Here is a 21949-nt window from a genome sequence, read left to right on the forward strand (position 1 = left end):
TAGAAGGGTCACCTGGGCACTGCCCGGCCTGCCTGGTGTGCAGGGAGTTGTGCAGGGTGAGTGCCAGGGCTCAAGAGGTGTGTGGGGGGGTGTCTCTGGAGAGTAGACAGACACCAGACTTCACTTAGTTTGGGGGAGCATCTGACGTGTATGAGATGGTCCAGATCCCCTCTGTCCCCAAGAGACCTCTGTCCTGTGAAGGTCCCCTCTAGTCTCCCATCACAACTGGGCTTGCTTCTCCAGGAGCGGCTGGGAGGCAGTCCCGGTGACACCTTGGAGGCTGAGGCCTCGGAGGCTGGGGCTGGGAGCAGGCCTCTGCCGCGGGCTGGGGCTGGGCGGTGGGGCTGCACCCTCCCTCACCTCTGCTTGCTGAGCCTGAAGGGCCTGTGGGCCTGGCTGGCAGGGGACACGGCTGGCCTGGGCATCAGCTCCCACAGGGACCTGGCTCCACAGCCTCCTGCCCCTGTGGTCCAGGCAACTCACCCTTCACTCCAAAGGTTGCTGGCAGGGCTGGGGGAAGCCCGGATGGGCCCTGCTGGGCGCAGGAGAGCCCGGACCCCTGTTTGCTGGGTGTCTTCCCTCCTCACACCCTCCATAGGGCTGAGCCTGGGCTTCACCTCCACCTTGCTTCAGCTCCCTCCCACCTCTCCATCCCCCTCTGTTTCTCTTGGTCCGTGGCTCTTCTTCCCTGGGTCTGTGTCCTCCTCCTGCCTCTGTCTCTCCCTGTCATCCCTGTCTCTCCCTGTCATCCCTGTCTCCCCCTGTAATCACTCTCACTGTCCTCTCTGTCTCTCGCTGTCATCCCTGTGTCCTGCTGTCATCTCTGTCTCTTGCTATTCTGTCTCTCGCTGTCCTCTCTGTCTCTCCCTGTCCTCTCTGTCTCTCCCTGTCATCCCTGTCTCTCCCTGTCATCCCTGTCTCTCGCTGTCCTCTCTGTCTCTCCCTGTCATCCCTGTCTCTCACTGTCATCCCTGTCTCTCCCTGTCATCCCTGTCTCTCCGTCATCCCTGTCTCTCGTTTTCCTGTCTCTCCCTGTCATCCCTGTCTCTCCCTGTCATCCCTGTCTCTTGCTGTCCTCTCTGTCTCTCCCTGTCATCCCTGTCTCTCCCTATCATCCCTGTCTCTCACTGTCCTCTCTGTCTCTTGCTGTCATTCCTGTGTCCTGCTGTCATCTCTGTCTCTTGCTATTCTCTGTCTCTCACTGTCATCTCTGTCTCTCGCTGTCATCCCTCTCCCTGTCCTCTCTGTCTCGCTGTGTCAGCTTCTTTCAGCCTGTGCCGTCTCTCTCCTGCTCCCCCTTCCCTGTTTTGTCTGCCTCTCCTGTGCTCTCCTCTCTTCCCCTCGGTCCCTGCCTCTCCCTCTGCTCTCCCTCTCAGACACACTGGAGGCCCTTGGCCTGTCCAGCCACACCTGCTCTTCCCCTTCCAGATGGGGCTGATGGTCATCCTGGTGTCCACGGTGGTGGCCATGTCGGCCATGGCCCAGCTGTGGGAAGACGAGTGGGAGGTGCTGCTCATCTCCCTGCAGGTGAGTGAGGTTGGGGGTGGGGCTTCCCTCAAACACTCAAAAGAAGGCAGCATCTGTCTCTTTATCACATTATTTCCTCAGACCAAGACCCTGGGCGGGGAGGAGGGGTCCAGGTCACAGCAGGTCAGAGGAGGGAGGGTGACAGCCCAGGGTCCCTGACGCCCAGTGTCTCCGGGAGTGCCCTGCCCCGTGGATAGGGATGGGCCATCAGGGTGTTGGTGACCAGAGGGTCTGGCGGAGCTGGGACTCAGCGGTGCCTCTTGCCCCCGCATACAGGGCACAGCTCCGTTCCTGCACATGGGGGCCCTGGCCGCCATCACTGCGCTCTCCTGGATCGTGGCAGGACAGTTCGCCCGGGCAGAGCGGTCCTGTAAGTACGACTGGGCAGGACCTGCCCTCAGCCCGCCCTCCCCTGGATGTGCCCTGGGTGCCCTGGGAGGGGGAGGGGCCTTGCTCTCTGTGGGGCCATGGGTTCCATGGGGGCTGCAGCTTCAGTCAGCGGTGCCCGCTTCCTCGTCTGAGTCTGTGTCTGTGTCTGCGTGTGGGCCAGAGGCCAGGGTCACCTCTCTCTGGTCATGATGGGGGCTGCCCTTAGGGCAGGGTCTCTTCAGAGCATGTGTGTCCTGACACTGAAGGGGAGAGGGGTCCCCCACAACCTGCCCAGGGCTCATGGCCGGGCCTGATGGGAGCAGAGCGCTCACCGGGCGGTGCTCTCGCCTGTGTCCCAGCCTCCCAGATGGCCATCCTCTGCACCTTCTCTGCCGTGGTGTTCGCCCTCTACCTGGCCCCGCTCACCATCTCCTCTCCCTGCATCATGGAGAAAAAGGACCTGGGCCCCAAGCCCGCCCTCATTGGCCACCGTGGGGTCCCCATGGTGAGTGCCCCTGAAGGCCCTGGCAGATGGGAGCGGGTGGGGAGCAGAGCTACCATTCTAGGGGAGATGAGCAAAGACCTATCTCCTCGTAGGGAGGGACTTGCAGGGAAATGAACATGATACATGGGATGAAATACAACCATCTTTAGCCTTTGGAGGGACGTGTGGGAAGGGTTCATGAAAGGCTGGAGAGCTGGTGGGTGGGGTGGGAGCAAGGCTGCCTGCAGGCTGTGACCAGGCCGTGGGGCAGGAGAGGCGGGCGCAGCCCAGAGCCCATGCTAAAGGGAAGACTGCTCCAGTCAAAGGCAGCGACAGCCCCTCTGCCGATGCCCTGTGACCCCGCAGGGGCCTCCCCTCGAGGGGGCATCCTCCAGAGCCGGCTTCCTCCACTCTTGGCGGCTCTGGGAGCCCCACTGACTCCATCTTCTCTGTGCCAGTTTCCACATCTTGCGCCCTGAGACTCTGAGAGAGCCGAGGCCGAGGCCAGTGAGCAGGAGACAGCACGCGTGAGGCGCCCAGCTGTGAGCCTGGGAGACCCCGTTATCTTGGGCAACCCTCCCCCTTGTCTGGGCCAGGGTTTCCTCACCTTGAACTGGGTTCTCTACAGAGGCAGTACCCCTCCCACCCTCAGTGGGACTTGTGCGAGCTTTCTCTTGGTTGTCACAGTGACGGGGAGTTCCATGGTGTTGAATTTCAGGGGAGCCCACGTGCCCTGAACTGGGCCCAGGGGCCCTTCCACCGAACCCCGCTCTGGTCACAGTACCTCCTGGAAGCAACGAGCTGGAAAGGACATGGCTTTGGAGTCGGAGGGATCTGGTTTTGGGGTCCGGTTTTGGGGTCCGGTTTTGCCATGTGCTGCCTGTGTGTGTCAAGGGTCACCTGTCCCCTCGGAGCCTCATGCCCTGTCTGGTGAGAGAGAGACGCACAGCCTTCCCAGGCAGCGGGGTGCTGAGGGAGGGGAGGGGCCGGGGAAGGAGCAAGGTGGCCCAGCCTGGATTATTATTTCAGTAGAAATTTTTCAATCAATCACAGACATGGAAAGAGTAATATAATGGAGAATAAATAGAGTAATGAATCCAGTACCACCTTCAACATCCATCCCTGCTTTGTCATTTTTGTTTCATCTTTCCCTACTTTTCTTTTTTCTGCTGTAATTTTTATTTATTTTTAATCTTTTAAAATCTTTATTGTTGAAAATATTACATATGTCCCCTTCTTTCCCCTATCGACCCAATCCAGCCCACCCCCCACCCCTGCCCCAGGCCAGGCCTTCACCACCCACTGGCTGTGTCCATGGGTTATGCACATATGCATACAAGGTCTTTGGTTGATTACCTCCCACCCACCCCCTCTCCCCTGCCTTCCGAGATCCCACACTCTGTCTGCTGTAATATTTTAAACCAAATCTCAGACATCGTATAATTTAGCCATACTTCAGGATGTATCTCTAACCATAACACATAAGGACTTCTTTCTTTTTTTAACATGACCACAACCACAATGCTCTTATAACACCTAACCAATTAATAATACTGTGTCCATGCTCGGTTTTCCTTTATCTCAAAAATGTCTGTTTACAGTTGTTAAAAATCAGAATCCAGTGGGGTCCAGCCAGCGCATCTGGCTAACCTCTCTTCTAAGTACGTTTAGTTGCTGTTTAATTCTTTAGTTGCTGTTTAGTGGTTGAAGAAACAGTCATTTGTCCCGTAGAATTTCACACATTGTGCCTCTGGCTGCTTGTGTTCTTGGGGTGTTTTCTGAGGGGCTGGCGGAGGCATCGGCACAGCTCTATGTGTTGCTGTGATACCCGTGCACATCCCCCTGGGGGAGGCGTTGACTCGGTCCACACATCTGTGTGTGATAAGCCCAAGTGCACATCCCTGTCTTGGAGACGGTGCCCACGTGTCTTCCTATGTGAGTGCCCAAGTGTGTGTGCACACATGCTCACTTTAATATTTGGTTGGACTAACTCCAAAGCTTGGACTTTTAACCACAGTGGCCTGCCCACTTGATTTTGTGGCATGCCTCCCCGCCTACACACACACACACTCCTGACAGCAGAACCACATGTGGGCTTAGGCCAGAGGCATTGGGGGCCCCAAGATGGGGATTAACAAGCCACCCTGAGTGCCCACATACTTCTGGGGGTCCTCCTGGAGTCTCAGGACTGGCCAGGGAGGGCCAACTTTCCATGCCTTTTCTCTAGGAGGTCAGTACTTAGCACAGGGAGACCCGAGTTGGAAAAAGCCTCGAGAAAGAGACTTTGCTCCTTCCAAACACTTCCTCGGGCCACCCACCGTCTCCCTCTGCAGCCCCAGCCCGAGCAGGAGAGAGCAATGGCCCATCCTGGGTGGTCACTCGTGGAGACCTGGCCACAGGGCATTTAGAGACGAGCTGGGTGGGAAGCCCATGCTCTCTCCAGATGCCTCCGTGGCCCTGCCCCGCCTCTAGGCGAGGCCTCACACGGCCCATTTGCCTGGGAGACAGGCCGCAGGTCCCCAGGGCTGCTCTGCACCAGGGAAAGGGGGAGAAAGAAACTCAAGTTATAGAGCCCACTGTCGTCTGTTATACCACCCACGAGCTTGGTAACAGCCCATTTTATAGCTAAAGAAACTGAGGTTCCAAAAGGGGAAGTGATGGCCCAGGACTGAGAAATGGTATTGCTCCTTCTCAACTCCCAAGTCCTTTCCGTGTGTTACATGTTGGGGAACCGCATGGCCAGAGGGAGAGAGAATGGGAATGACCTTGTCTTGGTGGGAATGACATGGGGACCCTTTCCACCTCATCCCTACGTAGACAGGAGTCCTCCCTCCCCGTCTTCCTTGTGGTGCGCCTCCTCCTAGCCCAACCCTTGGTATGGTGCTGACCCCCAGTGGCAGCAAAGGGTATGACAGTCACCAAATCAGCTAGAACTAGGGAAACTGAAAACCTCCCCTCTCCCAAGTAGAAAGACCCTTAAAGAAGAGGGGATATGCTCTCTCAAGGGGTGTGTGGGGAAACTGGGGTCTATGAGAGAAACAGATGTACCACGCAAGGCCACAAAGCTGGTTGACGGTAGAGTCAGAGCCAAAGTAGGCTCTTCAGATGTGGATGCTGCAAGGTTAGCAGTTGTCATTACTTACTGTGTATCAGCCAACATGCTGGGACTCTTAGCCCATGTGACAGTCTTGGAGATGGTCTCGTCATCTTCTGTACAGATGAGAAGACTAGTCGCCCTCTGAAACTGCTGCCTATCTGCCCTCTCCTCTCGCTCCGGGACCTCTACCTGGACTTGGGGTATAACAAGGGGAAACTTGGCATTCACCCCCAGCCCAAGATTGCCATAGGCAGAGGACTGTACCCCGACATTTATATACATCAACACTAACCACCCCTGCTTCCCACTCCCACCCAGAAAACCTGCGAGGCAGGCGCGATTTAACAGATGAGGAAGCTGAGCCCCGCCACACAGTATTGCCTGAGGAGTTGGAGCTAGAACCAGGCCCAGCATGGAAGATCTGCCCTTGGCTGGGGAGGTGCACGTGAGCTAAATCTCAACTCTCCCCTCACTACCCCTTTCCCGGCAGCTGGCCCCAGAGCACACGCTGATGTCCTTCCGGAAGGCCCTAGAGCATAAGCTGTACGGATTACAAGCTGATGTCACCATCAGGTAGGCGCTGGGTTGTGAGGATGGCACCCCTCCCGCCCCCACTGCATCCACATCCGGGTCTCCACTGGGGAAACCGCGGGTCCCAGAGCCTCGGAGATGGGAGGGCAGAGGCTTGGGTTACCCACTGCAGGGCAGGCACCTTGTCGGTGACCTTAAATCTTGTGCCAAATTCCAGGATATAAAACAGAGAAAAGAACAGAGGCTCTTGGTTGAAGCGGGGCTGGGGGTTGGGAGCTGGAGTCCTGCCACAGAGCCGCTTGAAGGACAGACTCGATCTCTATGAAGGACTAGGGCTCCGACAGATGGAGCCGCTCTGATAAGTGAAATGCGCACATTGCAGAGTACACACTCACTGTGGTGTCACTTGTATTTTAAAAGACCACATTAGGATGACTTACACAGCCCTGGCCAGGGTTGATCATTGGTTAGAGCAGTGGCCTGCGCACCAAAGGGTCTCGGGTTCAATTCCCAGTCAAGGACGTGGACCTGGGTTGCAGGTTCGATCCCAGACCCCGGTGGGGGCGTGTGTGGGAAGCAACCAATTGATGTGTCTCTCTTACATCAATGTTTCTCTCTCCCTCCCTTCCACTATCTCTAAAAAGTAATGGGAAAAATACCCTTGGTTAAGGATTAACAACCAAAAACAAACAAAAAACGCTAAAATGACTTACACATCTTCTACATGTAGATACATGTGTGTATTCGTATAAAGGGCAGGAAGAACCCACACCCATCTCCTAACAGACCTCTGAGAAGGGGAGAGGGCAGGGCAGCCACGTCCGGCTGCACAGGGTGTGTACTAAGGGCACCATGTACGTGTGAACACTTGAACTTGCTAAGAGACTAGGCCCAGCCCTCCCTCCTCAGCAGTCCCCACCCCCATCTGATGCTCATAGAGAACTTGCAGGAGTCGCCCACCAGCCCACTGCCTTCCTTGTGCAGACGGGGAGCCTGAGGCCCAGAGAGCGGCAGAGCCTGCAGGGCCCCCTGGCGGGTTGGTGTACATGGGTGGGGGGCAGGGGTGTGTGTGTGTTGGGTGATTACTGGGGGCAGGTGAGGGGCCTGGGTGGGCAGTGACTCCGTGGCCCGCCCTCGTGCAGCCTGGACGGCGTGCCCTTCCTCATGCATGACACCACGCTGCGGCGCACCACCAACGTGGAGGCGGCGTTCCCGGAGCTGGCCCGCAGGCCCGCCTCCATGCTCAACTGGACTGTCCTGCAGAGGCTCAACGCCGGCCAGTGGTTCCTGAAGGTCTGGTTGCACCTGCCCCGGCCGAGTGTGGAAAACGTGGGTGGGGACCCCATGCAGTAAGAGCTGGGCGGCCATCAGCTCAGGGGCCCCACTCCCCAGCGTCCCTCACAGCCACTTGTTAGCAGCCCCCTTGGGCTCTTGCCTCTGCAGCCCTGAGACCATGGTTGTCACTGCATGTGCTGGTCTGTCCCCCATCAGAAAAGCTGATGGTGATAGGAGTTAAAATTGTCACCTTGGTAAAACTCCATAGAGAGAAGTGGTTTCTCTGGTCTGAAATGTTACTCAAGGAGAAATGTGCTGGGGTCTGGGATATAGTCCAAGCAAATAATTCTTTTGGTAAGCAGGGCATGGAGGAGAGAGGTGAAGGGTGGGGTCTCCGTGCTCGGGAGCCAGGAAGGCACGTGGAGGCCCCTAAAGTGCTGGTGAGGCAGCCAGCCATGTGTGTCCTTGTCTCTGCCAGACGGATCCCTTCTGGACGGCCAGTTCCCTGTCCCCCTCCGACCACAGGGAGGTCCAGAACCAGTCCATCTGCAGCCTCGCTGAGCTCCTGGCATTGGCCAAGGGCAATGCCACGCTGCTGCTCAACCTGCGCGACCCTCCTCGGGAGCATCCCTACCGAGCCAGCTTCCTCAACATCACCCTGGAGGCCTTGCTGCGCTCCGGCTTCCCCCAGCACCAGGTGAGGCCTGTCGCCCAGCCACGCCCAGCCACGCCTCCAGGACTCAGCATTAATTCACCGGGTCCCCTCTGCAGACCTCAGCTTTCACCTTTGTAAAATGGGGGTACCATGCCCCTCGCCTCCCTGACAGGGTCATTGTGGGGACAAGAGGGTAACAAGGAAGTCCTTTAAAATGATCAAGTCCAGGTTCTCCAACACACTTTTACTGCTAGGAAGCATTGCCCACATTCTCGTGGTGTAATAGTTGGAGATCTGAGGAAGCTCACACCAATGTGTGACGCACACTACATGCTGGTGGCCGCGTGCAGAATAACTGACATTTCGATTATCAGTCATTGTGACCAGGGGCTAGAGGGCAAGCTCCCTGGGTTATTGCCAACACAATTCACAGCCTTGGCTGGGACCAAGTCATCCCCCGATTACGGTAATTATATGTAAGCTTTTACCCCGTGTCAGGCCTGTCTGTCCTGTCTCTTTTAACCCTTCTAGGTGCGTTAGGAGGGGTAGACTCAACCCATTTTACAGATGAGAGATCTGAGGCCGCCCCCTCTCTGCCTGCAGGTCATGTGGCTGCCTAACAGGCAGAGGCCCTTTGTACGGAGGGTGGCTCCTGGCTTCCAGCAGACGTCAGGCTCCAAGGAGGAGGCTACCAGCCTACACAGAGGCCACATCCAGTGGCTGAACCTGCGCTACACTCAGGTGTCCCGCCAGGAGCTCAGGTGCCCACCCCACCTACCCCTGCTCAGCCAGAGGGCAAGACTCAGTTCCTCCATACTGTCTGTCTGTGTCTTCCTCTCCCTCTCCCATACGCACACACGCTCTCTCATACACATGCACGCTCTCTCATACACACGCACGCGCACACACACACACACATCTGGGCAGATGGATAAGCACAGGGACTTCTGGTCGAGGAGGAGACGTCAAGAGCGTCAGGCAGACATGGGTTGGCTCCGAGTCGGGCCCTCTGGGAGGAAGTCCTTCCTCGGGACGGTGAGGATGGCATCAGAGGCTCCCAGAGGCCCAGACCCACAGGCTGACCAGCCTGTCCCTCACCCCACAGGGACTATGCTTCCTGGAATCTGAGTGTGAACCTCTACACGGTCAACACGCCGTGGCTCTTCTCCCTGCTGTGGTGCATGGGGGTCCCATCCGTCACCTCCGACAACGCCCACACTCTGTCCCAGGTGCCTTCCCCCCTCTGGATCATGGTGAGTTGGGGGACTGCTGGGGATAGAGGGCACTTGCGGGGAGTTGAGAGCTGCCAATGGCACCCAGGAGGGTGCAGACTCCACACTTGGGGTCTCTGGTGAAGCCTCAGGTTGAGGGGAGCCCATGGAGGGTACAGGCTTGAGGCAGGAGGAGGATGTTTGTGGCCGCTGCGTCGGCACTGAGGTGCTGGGAGAGGGGAGGGGCCTGGGCCTGACCCACGGGCAGGAGCATCACTTACGGGCCCTAGAGAGCTAGTGAACAACTATTTGGGTTTCCTGGTTTGGGGTGTTGTTTATGTGCTCCCACTGCTACCTCTCTGAGAAGGTGAACGGCAGATGGAGGGTCTTGTTATGGCTGAGACAGTGCCAAGGTCAGCGATCAGATCTAGGTCACGGAGGGTTAAGTCCATCCGTCCACCTGCCCTCGGTCCTTTAAGATCTCTGAAGGCTCAGCCCAAATGAGATGAAATAACACTGGCAGCAGTGGGGATGAGCACACTCGAATTTTGGGGTCACAGGAGTTGACCAATGCAAGAAGAGCCCCCACCCCTCCTCCTCAGGCCACTTGAGGTCAGGAGGTTTGCCCTCCTGGTCCCTCCACTGTTCCTGGGGGAAGCCCAGGCAGTCCACACCCTACAGTGACACATGCACTCTTACACCCACATGGATGCCACACATGGCACACCTGCAGGTCATGTTGAACCCTCACACTCATCTATCTTTCATTATTGGCCTCTTGCTTTGAGCCTCCTTAAGCAGCCAAACCCTCCAGGCTTAACACTAACCACCTTTTTACTCCAAACACCACACAGGCATTTTATCCTGTGTACACACACCCTCCCCCCCCCCTCCCCTCCCCTCCCCTCCCCACAATGCCCAGAGCTCATGCCTCCAGGGCCTCCCCTGCCCATGGACCCTCCGTCTGGAGCCTGATGTGGACTGCCTGTGACTGGAGGCTGGCCATGGGCCGTCTGTCCACAGCCCCCGGACGAGTACTGTCTCATGTGGGTCACCGCGGACCTGATCTCCTTCACCCTCATCGTGGGCATCTTCGTGCTCCAGAAGTGAGTAGGCTCTGACCACTTCCTTGGCCTTCCCCGCCCCAAGGCAGACCCTGCTCCCACCCAGCCAGGTGCCCCTCCTCCTGAGCTCTGGGCCGGGAGAAGGCCCATGCGGGGAGAAGACTCCCAGTGGCCCCCAGCCCGCCCCCCTCCGCCAGAGCTGGTAGCTTCTGGAATGAGCACCCAGCTGGGAGCCCAGAGCCAACCCCTGCGCAGATTTGCTGGTGGACTCGGGTTGCAGCTCCTCTCCGGCCTGTCTCCCCACCTGTTGAACACGGCCGTGGTTCCCACCAGCACTCAGCACACCTGTACCATGCTGGAGATCTCCCCACCCTCAGACAACAGCTGGGGCAGTGGGTGCAGTGGGAGGTGGGGGTGGCCAGGGGAGGGCTGAGGGCCAGGCTGGGGTCCCAGCCCAGCCGTGAACCAACGGGAAGGGTTTTATTCTTGACTGACGTTCTCTCTCTGTCCCATTCTGCTCTGACCCGGCGCATGTCCCTCCTCTCTCCCCCCACCCTCCCCTCTCTGCTGCACTCTGGCATCTCACAGCTATCACTTGATCAGGTAATTCTGGTGTGGTCTTCCTCCTCGCTGCCCCTCTCTCCAGTTCCTCTGGGACCTGCCCGAGCCTGTGCCTGGGTCGCTCCCTCACCCGAAGCCTCCTTCCCTCCCCAGAACCCTCCTCTCCCGGCATCCTCCCTTCTCTTCCCACCTGGCCGTGTGTGCCCTCTGCTCTGTCCCTCCTGCTGCTTCTGCCGATGGGGAGCCAGTGTTCCCTTGTCGGTTGCTGACCTGGCCTCTCTCAGCACCAGCGCTTCTTCCTCTGCAGAGAGGGCTCTGCCTGCTCCCCGCTCCGTGTCCCTGCAGGGCCTGCCCGCTGCCCAGTGCACACCCCAAGTTCTGTCTCTCCCTTCCCATCTGTCGCCTTTCCGCTCTCTGGGTTTGCCTCTCCCATCACTCATTCTCTCTTTACCTTTCTCTGTGTCTCTCATCTCTCTTTTTCACTTTCTGTCTCTGACTCCCCCATACACACTCTCCCACTTTCCCCTGGCGAGGGCCCCACAGTGGGTGAGCTTCCTGTCTTAGATGTGCATGGCTGAGAAACCCTGGCCTGATGCTCTCCTTCTGGGGTTAATGTTAATTTCCAAGAGGAGACTTCCATCTTGGAGACCCAAGTCCTTGGTCAAGCACCTTGAGCCCTCCAGGGTCAGAGGGCTTCACTGAGCAGCTTCTAGGAGAAACTGCTCCCTGGCTGGGGGACTGAGCCAGCCAAGGTACTTTCACTCAGGCCTTCCTCCACCCTCACAGTCAGCAGACGTACAGAGGTGCTGGCTGGCGCTGCTGGGCCTGCAGTGGGGGTCAGCGTGCCTGGGAGGCTGGCCCTACACAACATATAGGCAGGGTGGTGCCACTCTGTTCCTGGGGGTAAGAGAGGCCTGACGGAGAAGGGGCCCTGGTGCAGATCACTTCCTTATTCTCCCATTCATTCACTCAAGTACTTAGGGCCCCCCGACACACACACACACACACACACACACACACACACACACACACACAGAGCCGGCACTGAGGTTGGTGCCAGGGACACAGTGATAAATAAGACCCAACTGCTGTCCTCAAGGACACGAAGGGTGCTCGCCCAGCCAGGGCGCAGGCTGTCTTCCCCTCTGCTTCCTGCTTGGCCCCCGTCTGTCCGCTCTGTTCATCCACCCCTCTGCCTGTCCATCTGCCTGTCCATTTCAGCTGTGCTGACCCCATCTGGAAACAACTGATTTCTTGTGGATTCTGGGCTCCCTTAATCCACCCCAGCAGGGCTCTGTGCCCTGGGGGTTGGGTTGTTTCCAAGCTGACCCCCGCTTCTCTTGGTGGGAGTGAAAGTGGGGGTCCAGTGAATCCTTCTGTCCAGGTTACAAAGTCTGAAGGTCAGAGGCCAGGGATTTGGGGCTAGTTGAGGACAACAACAGAAAAAGCAGTGCCTGGCTTCGCGTGGCCCCTGCATGCCCTGAGCAGCCCGGCCTCGGCCATCAGAGGGATTGGCGCTCCGGCTGGGGCTCCCCATTGGGGAGTATGTGCCCCCTCTTCCAGGGTGGTTGGAAAGAGAGTAGCACAGACCCCACCCAAGTCATTCTAAGTCCTTGGCTCGGAGCCTGTGAAGACCAGTTCTGAGCAAAGCCCCCTGCATCTCCCCTCCTCTCTGCTTTCCTCTCCGGGGGTTCCCTCTGGCTTCCCTCAGCTTAGTCATAACAGTGGAGCTGTAGGAGACATCAGCTGGAACTCCCCAAGATTAGTGTGTACCCCATGGTGGGTCATCAGAGTCAAGTCTGGTAAGCCCTCCCCATCCCAAATTTATCACGTCCAAAGAAACCAGGTGAATAACTGGGGGCACCTGAGACAGAACTAACCAACCCAAAACATCCTGGGCCCAGGGGGCTGAGCTGGGTCTGGAGTAAGAGGAAGGCAGGAGAGGCCTGGCTGAGAGTCAGGAGACTCTGATTCAAGCGCCAGCTCTGCCCTCGCTGGGCCCCATCTGGATAGTCAGACAAGAGTCCTGCTGGTCTCTCAGGCCCAAGCCAGAGAGGCTCTGGGAGAGGGCAGGACCCCTGCTCCAGGGGTGGGTGGGGAAGGGCCTGATGCACGGGGTCATCTCTGCAGGTGGCGCCTGGGTAGCATACGGAGCTACAACCCCGAGCAGATCATGCTGAATGCGGCGGTGCACCGGACCAGCCGGGATGTCAGCATCATGAAGGAGAAGCTCATCTTCTCAGGTGGGCAGCCCCGAGACAGGCACTGGGCCCAGTTCCCTACCCCACACGTGCACACAGCACACACAGACAGGAACATGGCATGGACATAGATGCCCACACACATACAGAGGCACACACATATAGACACACACGCCCTCCACATACAGCCATGTCAGCATCATGGGTGGTGGGCAAGGGTGACGTGCAGGAGTGGGGTGGAGGGGAAGAATCTGCTTTGAAGGCCTATCCCGCTTTGCCTGGTTCATACAGGGACCCCAAAACTTGACTTCATCCCTGCTGTTGCCAGCCGGCTGACAGTCCCAGTCTGATGGAGGAGGAGGCAGCTATCTAAGCAAGAACATGGGAAACTGGGTGTCACTGGAGCTCTAACAGATGAGGGCGCTGAACCCAAGTGGGGTACAGAGGAGAGTGGTCAGAGCTCCCTGGGGCAGTGAGGACGGTTTTGGAACCCACTTTGCAAGGAAGTGATATAGCTGAACCGAAAGGATAGGAGGGGCCTGGGAGATGGGTTTGCGCTCAGGGCGGAGGAGCAGAGGGCAGGAAGAACAGGCCAGGCAGGAGCAGCATGTTCAGAGGGAGTGAGGGAGCACTGCTTCCAGGGCACTGGCAACTAAATACCGCTCCACACGGCTGGCGTGGAGGGCCGCTGGCTGGCTCACCCCAGGTGGTGCCTGGTGGCGTGGTCAGGAGCTTGGGCCTCATTCTGGAAGCAGACGTGGGTTGTGGGAAGATTTGTATTTGGCCGTTTTTGCAGTAGAGCTGTAACAAAGTACCGCGAAGTGGGAGGCTTAAACAACAGAAATTTATTGTCTCACAATTCTGGAGTCTAGGAGTCCAAAGTCCAGGTGTCAGAGGGCTGTGAGGGAAGGATCTGGTCCAGCCCTCCCCGCTTGGCTTGTAGATGGTCATCTTCCTGTCCGCATGGCATCCTCCCAGCATGCATCTTGGTAATTCAGGAGAGAGATATGGGTATGGGAACAGAAAGAAAAAGAAAAAGAGAAATTTTATAGAGTATTTAGGAGCCAGATGGATCTGGATTCAAATTCCAACTCTATCCCCCAACAAGCTGTGTACACTGGAGCACACTGTCTAACCTCCCTCAGCATCAGACTCCTTGTCTGTAAAATGGGCTAGTAACCCCCAAAGGATACGTGTGAGGGTTATGGTCATGCCGGTCCAGAGGGGTAGGGTACTTGGTAAACGTGCATGAATGAACGAGAGCCATGGGGGTGACTGTGGTTTTGGTGGGGCTGGCTCCAAGGATCAAGGATTGTGTGACCATCTCACTATTCACTCCTTTACTATTCATTTCTCTAACAGATGAATGCCAGGCACTGTTTTTGGGTGCTTAGGATACACAGATTCTTGCTTACCTTTGCTCAAAAAAAAAAAAAAAATCCTCCTGGGAGCCTTCCCTGAGCACCAAGACGGGTTGGAGTGCCCCCTGGCGTCCCACAACCCTCTGGCCACACTGGAGAGCTCCCTCCTGGAGGAAGGGGCCAGTCCAGGGCACCTGGGATCCCCAGGCCCCTGCACTGTGCCTGGCCTCAAGTCAGAGGGGTGAGGAGCATGAATGGAAGGCAGGAGGCCAGCCCCTACCCCTAGGCCTGGCAGGTTCTGCCCAGACCCCCCGCCCCCTCCATAGTGCCGAAGACCATTCCCTGAGCACCTCTGAGGCAGGCTCTGAGGGGAGTTGACCACAGTGCTCACTCCAGGCTGAGAGGTCGTCTCCAGAGATCCTCAACTCCACCAAGGAACCCTGAGTCCCCTCCACTCAGCAGACCTTCCCCTGGGCCTCTGCTGTGTCCAGCACTGTGCCAGGCACTGGGCACGCAGAGGCCCAGACAGTACCCCTATCCTTGAAGTGCTCCAGCTGGTGGAGGCCACAGGCAGTGGCAGTACAGGATGTGATGGGGTGGGAGGTAGCAGGGGGAGGGTGGCTATGGGCAGGTCCCATCCCTGCCAGAAGAAGGAGGGTCAGGGAGGCTTTCAGGAGGCTGCAATAACACAGATGAGAGGAATGAGCCAGACTTTTTAAAAGGTGTTGATGGGGAAGTCACTCCCAGGAGAGGGGCCAGTTTGTGCAAAGGCCTGAGGAGAGTAACACATGGTGCCAAGCCCAGGAGGCTGGGGCTGGTTTTCGGTGGCTAGAAGGAAGAGTTCCTGGGGAGCGTAGACACCCAGGGGGGCCTTGAATACCAATCTCAACACCAAACCTGGGAGCGTAGACACCCAGGGGGGCCTTGAATACCAATCTCAACACCAAACCTGAACCCAGTAGTCTCATCAGCATCCAAGTGCCTGACCAGGAGTCGCTGCGGGCCACCCTTCCCACAATATCTTCTCGCCATCCTCACTGACCCCTCTCTTGCCCCCACTCATATTCTGCCTCCTCTGGCCCAACAGAGATCAGCGATGGCATGGAGGTCTCCGATGAGCTCTCTGTGTGTTCAGACAACAGTTATGACACATATGCCAACAGCGCCACCACCCCAGTGAACCCCCGAGGGACTGGCAGCCAAACCAAGACCCTCACAGACCGGAGTGGGCGTTAGGTGAAGCCCTGTCTTCCCAGGCTGAACCTAATGGAGAGACCAGGGAACCCAGAAGAGCAGGCAGAAGCTTGTCTGGACTGGGAGCGCTCTGGGAGCTGGCGCCATGGCCTCCTCGTTGGCTCCAGCCCCTCGTCCGCCATGACCTCTCTTAGGGGGTAGGGGCTCCTCTCCCCTCAGGCCCAGCTGGGCCGGGACTCCAGCCTCTCAGATGCCCCTGCAGGCCTGGGGATCCTTCTTCTGGGAAGTGTGGGGCCTGGTCCTCCCCTGAAACCCTCCCTTGAATCCTGGATGCTTTGATGGGCCACTGGGCCATGCCCTATCCCCTGGAGGATGTGGATGCTCATGTGGGACCACCCTCCTGTTTGGGCTGTGAAGCAGCCGACTTCTCTGTTTCTCCTGCCTCGAGGACCTAGGGCTGGGCCTCTGCCCCCAGCAGCTCAGCTCTTCACATCCGTCTCAAAGCACAAGGAGGCTCGCCTCAGCAGGAAAGCCTGCAGCAGTGATGGAGATATTCCTCCGACCAGCCTCCCACCGCCACTGGCCCTGCCCCAGGAGTGGGCCCAAGCCACGTCCTTAGGAGCAGCTGGAAGTGACCAGAAGAGCAGGCTCAGGGCTGCTCAGCCCCCTGCCCAAGTGTCCAACAGGCCTCCAGGGCAGAGTGACCTGAAGGCTCAGGAGAGCGAGACTGGCACCACCTCAGTGACGACAGGGCAGGGCCCCTGGGAAGAGGGTTCTCTGGGCATGGTCAGGGGCAGGCATGTGGCCAAGGAGGCCTATAGAGGAAGGAGCCTGAGGCGCCTTGGCCAAGTGATTAAAGCTGCCATGTTGACACGTCATTTCTGAACTGTCAGTGGAAGGATGGGGACCGAGCTTGCCGAGTTTGGGATTCAGTCTTGGCCCCATGATGTGAGGAGCCATTCTCAGAAACGAGCGGGAAAGTGGCAGGCTGGCAGGTTCCTTAACAGCCCAGGGCTGGGGACCAGTCTTGGAGAGATAAAGTGACCGTCCAAGGCCCCACAGAGCAAGTGGCACCAGAATCCCACCCAGGCACTCATGCCTTCTGTAACCAGCCAGGAACAGCACAGAAGCTGGGGAGGGCTCCTGGGCCCAATGCTGGGTGAGCAAAGGGACTAGGAGGTCCCCGCACGGCCCCTTGGAGGTGCTCTGAGCTCCCTGACCTGTGCAGTGAGACCTTCAGCCAGCAGATGCCTCTCCACCATGGCAGAAGTTTGGCTTGGACTTCTCAAGGATTTGGACCTGACCAAAGCCAGCCCACCCCATTCCTGGCACATTGGGGTGCCTGGAATGAAAGCCCCGATATAGTCCACAGATGTCCCTTTCTGTTATTCAGTCCTTGGACCTCTGCCCTCAGTGAAGGAGTCAGCAGTGGAGTCGAGGCAGGTCTGTAACTCCCATCCTTGTCCTAAGAGTTTGTGTGATCTTGGGTGTGTCCTAAGGGGAGAAGGGAGAAGCTGAACTCTAGCACCAGCCCGCATTAAATAAACCATGGTGCTTTCTGGAAACCACAGGATGTGTCTCTTCTCCAAACAGGGGTCTTCTGGGTAGAATTCTTGGGATTGGAGTAATTCTGCCACCTTCCTAGAGGAAAGGAAGGAAACCCTTCCCAAATGTTGGAACCCAGGCTGCCCCCCGCCCCCCCCGCCACATTAACTTCTAAGACTGCCTCTCAGGAACTGTGAAGGATTCACCCCTTCTTTCCCCCAGTGAGATCTGCCAAGTGCTTCCCTTCCTGGAGCAGAGGTCAGCTCCTGCCTCTCCCTGGGCACAAGGGAGTACGAGTGAAACCTGGAACAGCTGGGTCAGGAGTGGGATCACTTGTCCTACCCAAAATGCCCAATAACCTGCTCTCCAGCCTCTGGCAGGCCCAACAGGAAAGTGAACCTGACCTTTCCTGCCAGCTCCTCCCTGTCCAGGCAGTGCCCCTGGCCAGACTTGGGCAACTTGAGACATCCTGGAGTTCCCAGGAGAGGGTAGAGCAGGCTAGTTCTCTGTGGAAGAGCCAGAGTCCCACTCTCACCAGAGCCCTACACCATACCCACCCCCTCCAATGCAGACAGTCCAACTGCCTCCTCTCACCCCAAACAATGGAGGGAGGATGGAAGCCAGCCGCTACGTGGGCAGATGGCTGGGCCTGCCTCCACCCTTAGTTGAACCCACAGCCCCTGGCCAACCCTGGCTCCTATGCCTTGACCTGAGGAGTTACTGAGAACCCCAACTTCCTGATGTCCTCCCCTTGTCTGCAGAAGACAGTCTGACTGCCTGCCCATTCAAAGAGGCCTTCCCTGCCAGCCCCTGTAGATCCACTCCATCCTTCCTCCCTTGGATCTCAGTGGGTGAGACCTCCTCAAGGTTGAGCCTACCCTCTACTTCCTCCAGGGTCCTCCTTCCCAAGTACAGATATAAAGGTGCCTCAATCTAGAGGTCCAAGATGGCAATGGCACAGGAGGACGCTGAATTCAACCAAGTATTCACATATATAGAGAGCAATTACTCCAAACAACTGAGGACTGAATGAACAGCTTCTAAATATGAGAAAGAGACCGCACAGAGAAGGCTGGGAAGCCACAGGAGCGCTCCAGGAACCTCGGGAATACTCTGGGGCTGGAGGGCCAAGTGAAACTGTTTACATCCCCCTCCACCTCCATAGCATGGGTGGGGGCTCTAGTCCAGGTAATCGGGCCTACCTGCAAGGCTGCTGCAGTGAGTTTCCAAACACATCACCTGAGCCCCTTTTGGTTCCAAACAAAGGGAGCAAGCACAATCCACAGGACAGTACTACACACACTTGCCTCCCCACTTGGAGCTGCTCGGGGTTGGGAGGCCAGGGCCCCATATATCTTAGGCACTTGCTTGGCTCCTATCAGCCTGTCGACTTATGAACCAGGAGGTTCCAGTTCCATTCCCAGTCATGCCACATGCCTGGGTGCGGGCTCGATCCCCAGTGTGGGGCATGCAGAAGGCAGCCGGTCAATGATGCTCATCATTGATGTTTCTATTTCTCCCTCTCTAAACACACACACACACCATAAACCATGGAGGGGATTGTAAAAAATGTAGTCCTTAAAAATATACTTAAATTTAAATGCCTTAAAATAGGTTGCTATTGATATAGAATGATATACATAAACCTCATGGTAGTCATAAACCAAAAACCTATAAAATATTAAAAAATAATAACAAGGAATCCAAACAAAATACTAAAAAAAATAAAAATAAAAAACAGCAAACTACAGGAAGGCATCAAAAAAAGAAAGAATAAAGGACTATAAAAACAACAACAACAACAACAAAAAACACACAAAACAAAACCAACCATTAACAAAGTGGCAGTAAGTACAAACATATCAACTACTTTAGATGTAAATGAACTACCTGCTCCAATAAAAAGACATAAGATGCTGAATGGGTTAAAAAAACATGCCCCATCTACATGCTGCTTACAAGAAACTCACTTCAAATCAAAAGACACATTCAGACTGAAAATAAAATCAATAAGGAAATGATGGCCTTAAATGACAATTAGGCCAGATGGATTTAGTATTTTTTGAACATTTCATCCAAAAGCAGCAGAATACACATTTTTTTTCAAGTGCACATAAGAAAATAAGAACATTTTCCAGGATAGACCACGTGTCAGGCCACAAAACAAGTCTCAATAAATTTAAGATTAAAATCATATAAAGCACCTTCTCTGACCCCAATGGTATGAAACTGAAAATCAATTACAAGAAAAAAATTGAAAAACACACAAATGTGTGGAGGCTAAATAACGTACTAAACAATGAATGGGTTAACAATGAGATCAAGGGTTAAATAAAAAGATACTTTGAGCTAAAAGAAAATACAATTACCCAAAATATACGGATCACAGCTAAAACAGTCAAAGAGGGAAGTTCATAGCAATAAAGGCCTACCTCAAGAAATAAGAAAAATCTCAAATATACAATATAACCTTACACCTAAAGTAATTGGGGGTGGGGGGGGGGAGGTGGGAGAGAACAAGCAAACCCCAAAGTGAGTAGAAGAAAGGAAATAATAAAGATCAGAATGGAGCCCTAGCCGGTTTGGCTCAGTGGATAGAGAGCATCGGCCTGTGGACTGAATGGTCCCAGGTTCGATTCCAGTCAAGGGCACATGCCCAGGTTGCAGCCTCAATCCCCAGTAGGGGGCGTGCAAGAGGCAGTTGATCAATGATTCTCATCATCAATGTTTCTATCTCTCTCTCTCCCTCTCCATTCCTCTCTGAAATAAATAAAAATATATTTTTAAAAGAGATCAGAATTAAAATAAACAAAATAGAGACTAAAATTACAATAAAAAAGATCAATGAAACTAAGAGCTGGCTCTTTGAAAAGATAACCAGCCAAAACCAGTTTGGCTCAGTGGATAGAGCGTCAGCCTGTGGACTGAGGGGTCCCAGGTTCAATTCTGGTCAGGGGCATGTGCCTTGGTTGCGGGCACATCCCCAGTGGGGGGTGTGCAGGGGGCGGCTGGTCGATGTTTCTCTCTCGTGGATGTTTCTAACTCTCCCTCTCCCTTCTTCTCTGTAAAAAATCAATAAAATATATATATATTTTTTAAAAAGATAACCAAAATTGATAAACCTTTAGACAGACTCATAAAGAAAAAAAGAGAGAGGGCCCAAATAAATAAATTCAGAAATGAGAGAGAAGTAACAACTGAACCATAGAAATACTAAGAATTATAAGAAAATACTACAATCATATGCCAACAAATTAGAGAACCTAGAAGAAATTAATAAATTCCTAGGAACATACACTCTTTCAAGATGGAATGATGAAGAAACATAAAATCCAAACAGACCAACTATTAATGAAATAGAATCTGTAAAAAAAAAAAAAAAAAAAAACACAAAAAACTTCCACCCTGGCTGGTTTGGCTCAACGGATAGAGCGTTGGCCTGTGGACTGGGGGTTCCTGGGTTCGATTCCGGCCAAGGGCACATGCCTGGACGGCATGCAGGAGGCAGCCAATCAATGATTCTCTCTCATCATTGATGTTTCTGTCTCTCCCTTCCTCTCTAAAGTCAGTAAGATGTATTTAAACAAAAACAAACAAAAAAAACTCCCAACAAACCAAAGTCCTGGACCAGATGGTTTTACAGGTAAATTTTACCAAACATTCAAAGAAGAATTAGTATCTATCCTTTTCAAATAACTCCAAAAATTTGAAGAGGAGGGAAGGCTCCAAAATTCATTTTATGAGGCCAGCATTACTGGTACCAGTACTAGAAAAAGACAATACAAAGAAAGAAACATTTTGACCAATATCCCTGATGAACACAGATGCAAAAATCCTCAGCAAAATATTAGCAAACCAAATTCAGCAATACATTAAAAAGATTTAATCCCACTGGTCAAGTGGGATTTAGTCCCAGGATACAAGGCTGGTTCATTATCTGCAAATCAATTAACGTGATACACCACATAAACAAACTGAAGGAGAAAAATCACATGATAACATCAATAGATGCAAAAAAAAGCATCTGACAAAGTCCAACATCCATTTTTAATATAAATTCCCAGCAAAGTAGGGATAGAGGGAACATACCTCAACATAATAAAGGTTATATATGACAACATAATAAAGGTCATTTTATTCCATATATACCTAGAAATAAAAAAAATACCTAGGAATAAATGTAATAAAAAAGACAAAGGAATTATTTCTGAAAACTATAAGACACTGAAGAAAGAAATTGAAGAATACACAAATAAATGAAAGGATACACCTTGCTCATGGATAGGAAGATTGGCATTGTTAAAATGTCCATACTATGCAGAGCAATCTACAGATTCAATGCAACCCCTATCAAAATACTAATGGCATTTTATACAGAACTAAACAAATAACCCTAAAATTTGTAAGGAACCACAAAAGACCCTGGAGAGCCAAAGAAATCTTGAGAAAGAAGAACAAAGTTGGAGGTATCATGCTACTTGATATCAAATTATATTACAAGGCTATACTAATCAAAACAGCATGATACTGGAATATAAACTGACACAAAGATCAATGAAACGGAATAGAGAGTCCATAAATAAAAGCACACCTACATGATCAGTAATCTATGACAAGGAGGCAAGAATATACAATAGGATAAAAACAAATGGTGTGGGGAAAACTGGACAGATACATGCAAAAAGAAATTAGACCACCTTCTTAGACCATATACAAAAATTAACTCAAAATGGATTAAAGTCTAAATGTAAGACCTAAAACCATAAAACTCCTAGAAGAAAACATAATAGGCAGTAAACTCTTTGACATTACTCTTAGCAATATCTTTTTGGATATGTCTTCTTGGGTGAGGGCAACAAAAGAAAAAAATAATG

At 54.1% G+C, this 21949-nt stretch overlaps 2 protein-coding genes across 4 annotated transcripts in view; one reads left to right on the top strand and one right to left on the bottom strand.

The window, feature by feature from the left end:
* GDPD5 (glycerophosphodiester phosphodiesterase domain containing 5) overlaps positions 1-17097 on the top strand; it is a 95430-nt gene extending 78333 nt beyond the window's left edge. For 2 of the 3 annotated variants that reach the window (XM_080642741.1, XM_080642742.1), the window contains exons 7-18: positions 1429-1527; positions 1804-1897; positions 2256-2401; positions 5968-6050; positions 7151-7301; positions 7762-7980; positions 8542-8699; positions 9044-9191; positions 10173-10255; positions 10802-10816; positions 12905-13017; positions 15424-17097. In XM_080642741.1, coding sequence (XP_080498867.1) covers positions 1429-1527; positions 1804-1897; positions 2256-2401; positions 5968-6050; positions 7151-7301; positions 7762-7980; positions 8542-8699; positions 9044-9191; positions 10173-10255; positions 10802-10816; positions 12905-13017; positions 15424-15572 — 1458 coding nt within the window. In that variant the 3' untranslated portion in view covers positions 15573-17097. The remainder of the gene's footprint in view (positions 1-1428; positions 1528-1803; positions 1898-2255; positions 2402-5967; positions 6051-7150; positions 7302-7761; positions 7981-8541; positions 8700-9043; positions 9192-10172; positions 10256-10801; positions 10817-12904; positions 13018-15423) is intronic. The other variant, XM_080642743.1, reaches the window with a different exon arrangement.
* Positions 13799-21949, bottom strand: part of RPS3 (ribosomal protein S3) — a 36698-nt gene continuing 28547 nt past the window's right edge. The window contains exon 7 of the mRNA XM_080642745.1: positions 13799-13960. The gene's annotated coding sequence lies outside the window, so the exon portion shown is untranslated. The remainder of the gene's footprint in view (positions 13961-21949) is intronic.

Source organism: Plecotus auritus, assembly GCF_963455305.1.
Source record: "Plecotus auritus genome assembly, chromosome: 9".
NCBI lineage: Eukaryota > Metazoa > Chordata > Mammalia > Chiroptera > Vespertilionidae > Plecotus > Plecotus auritus.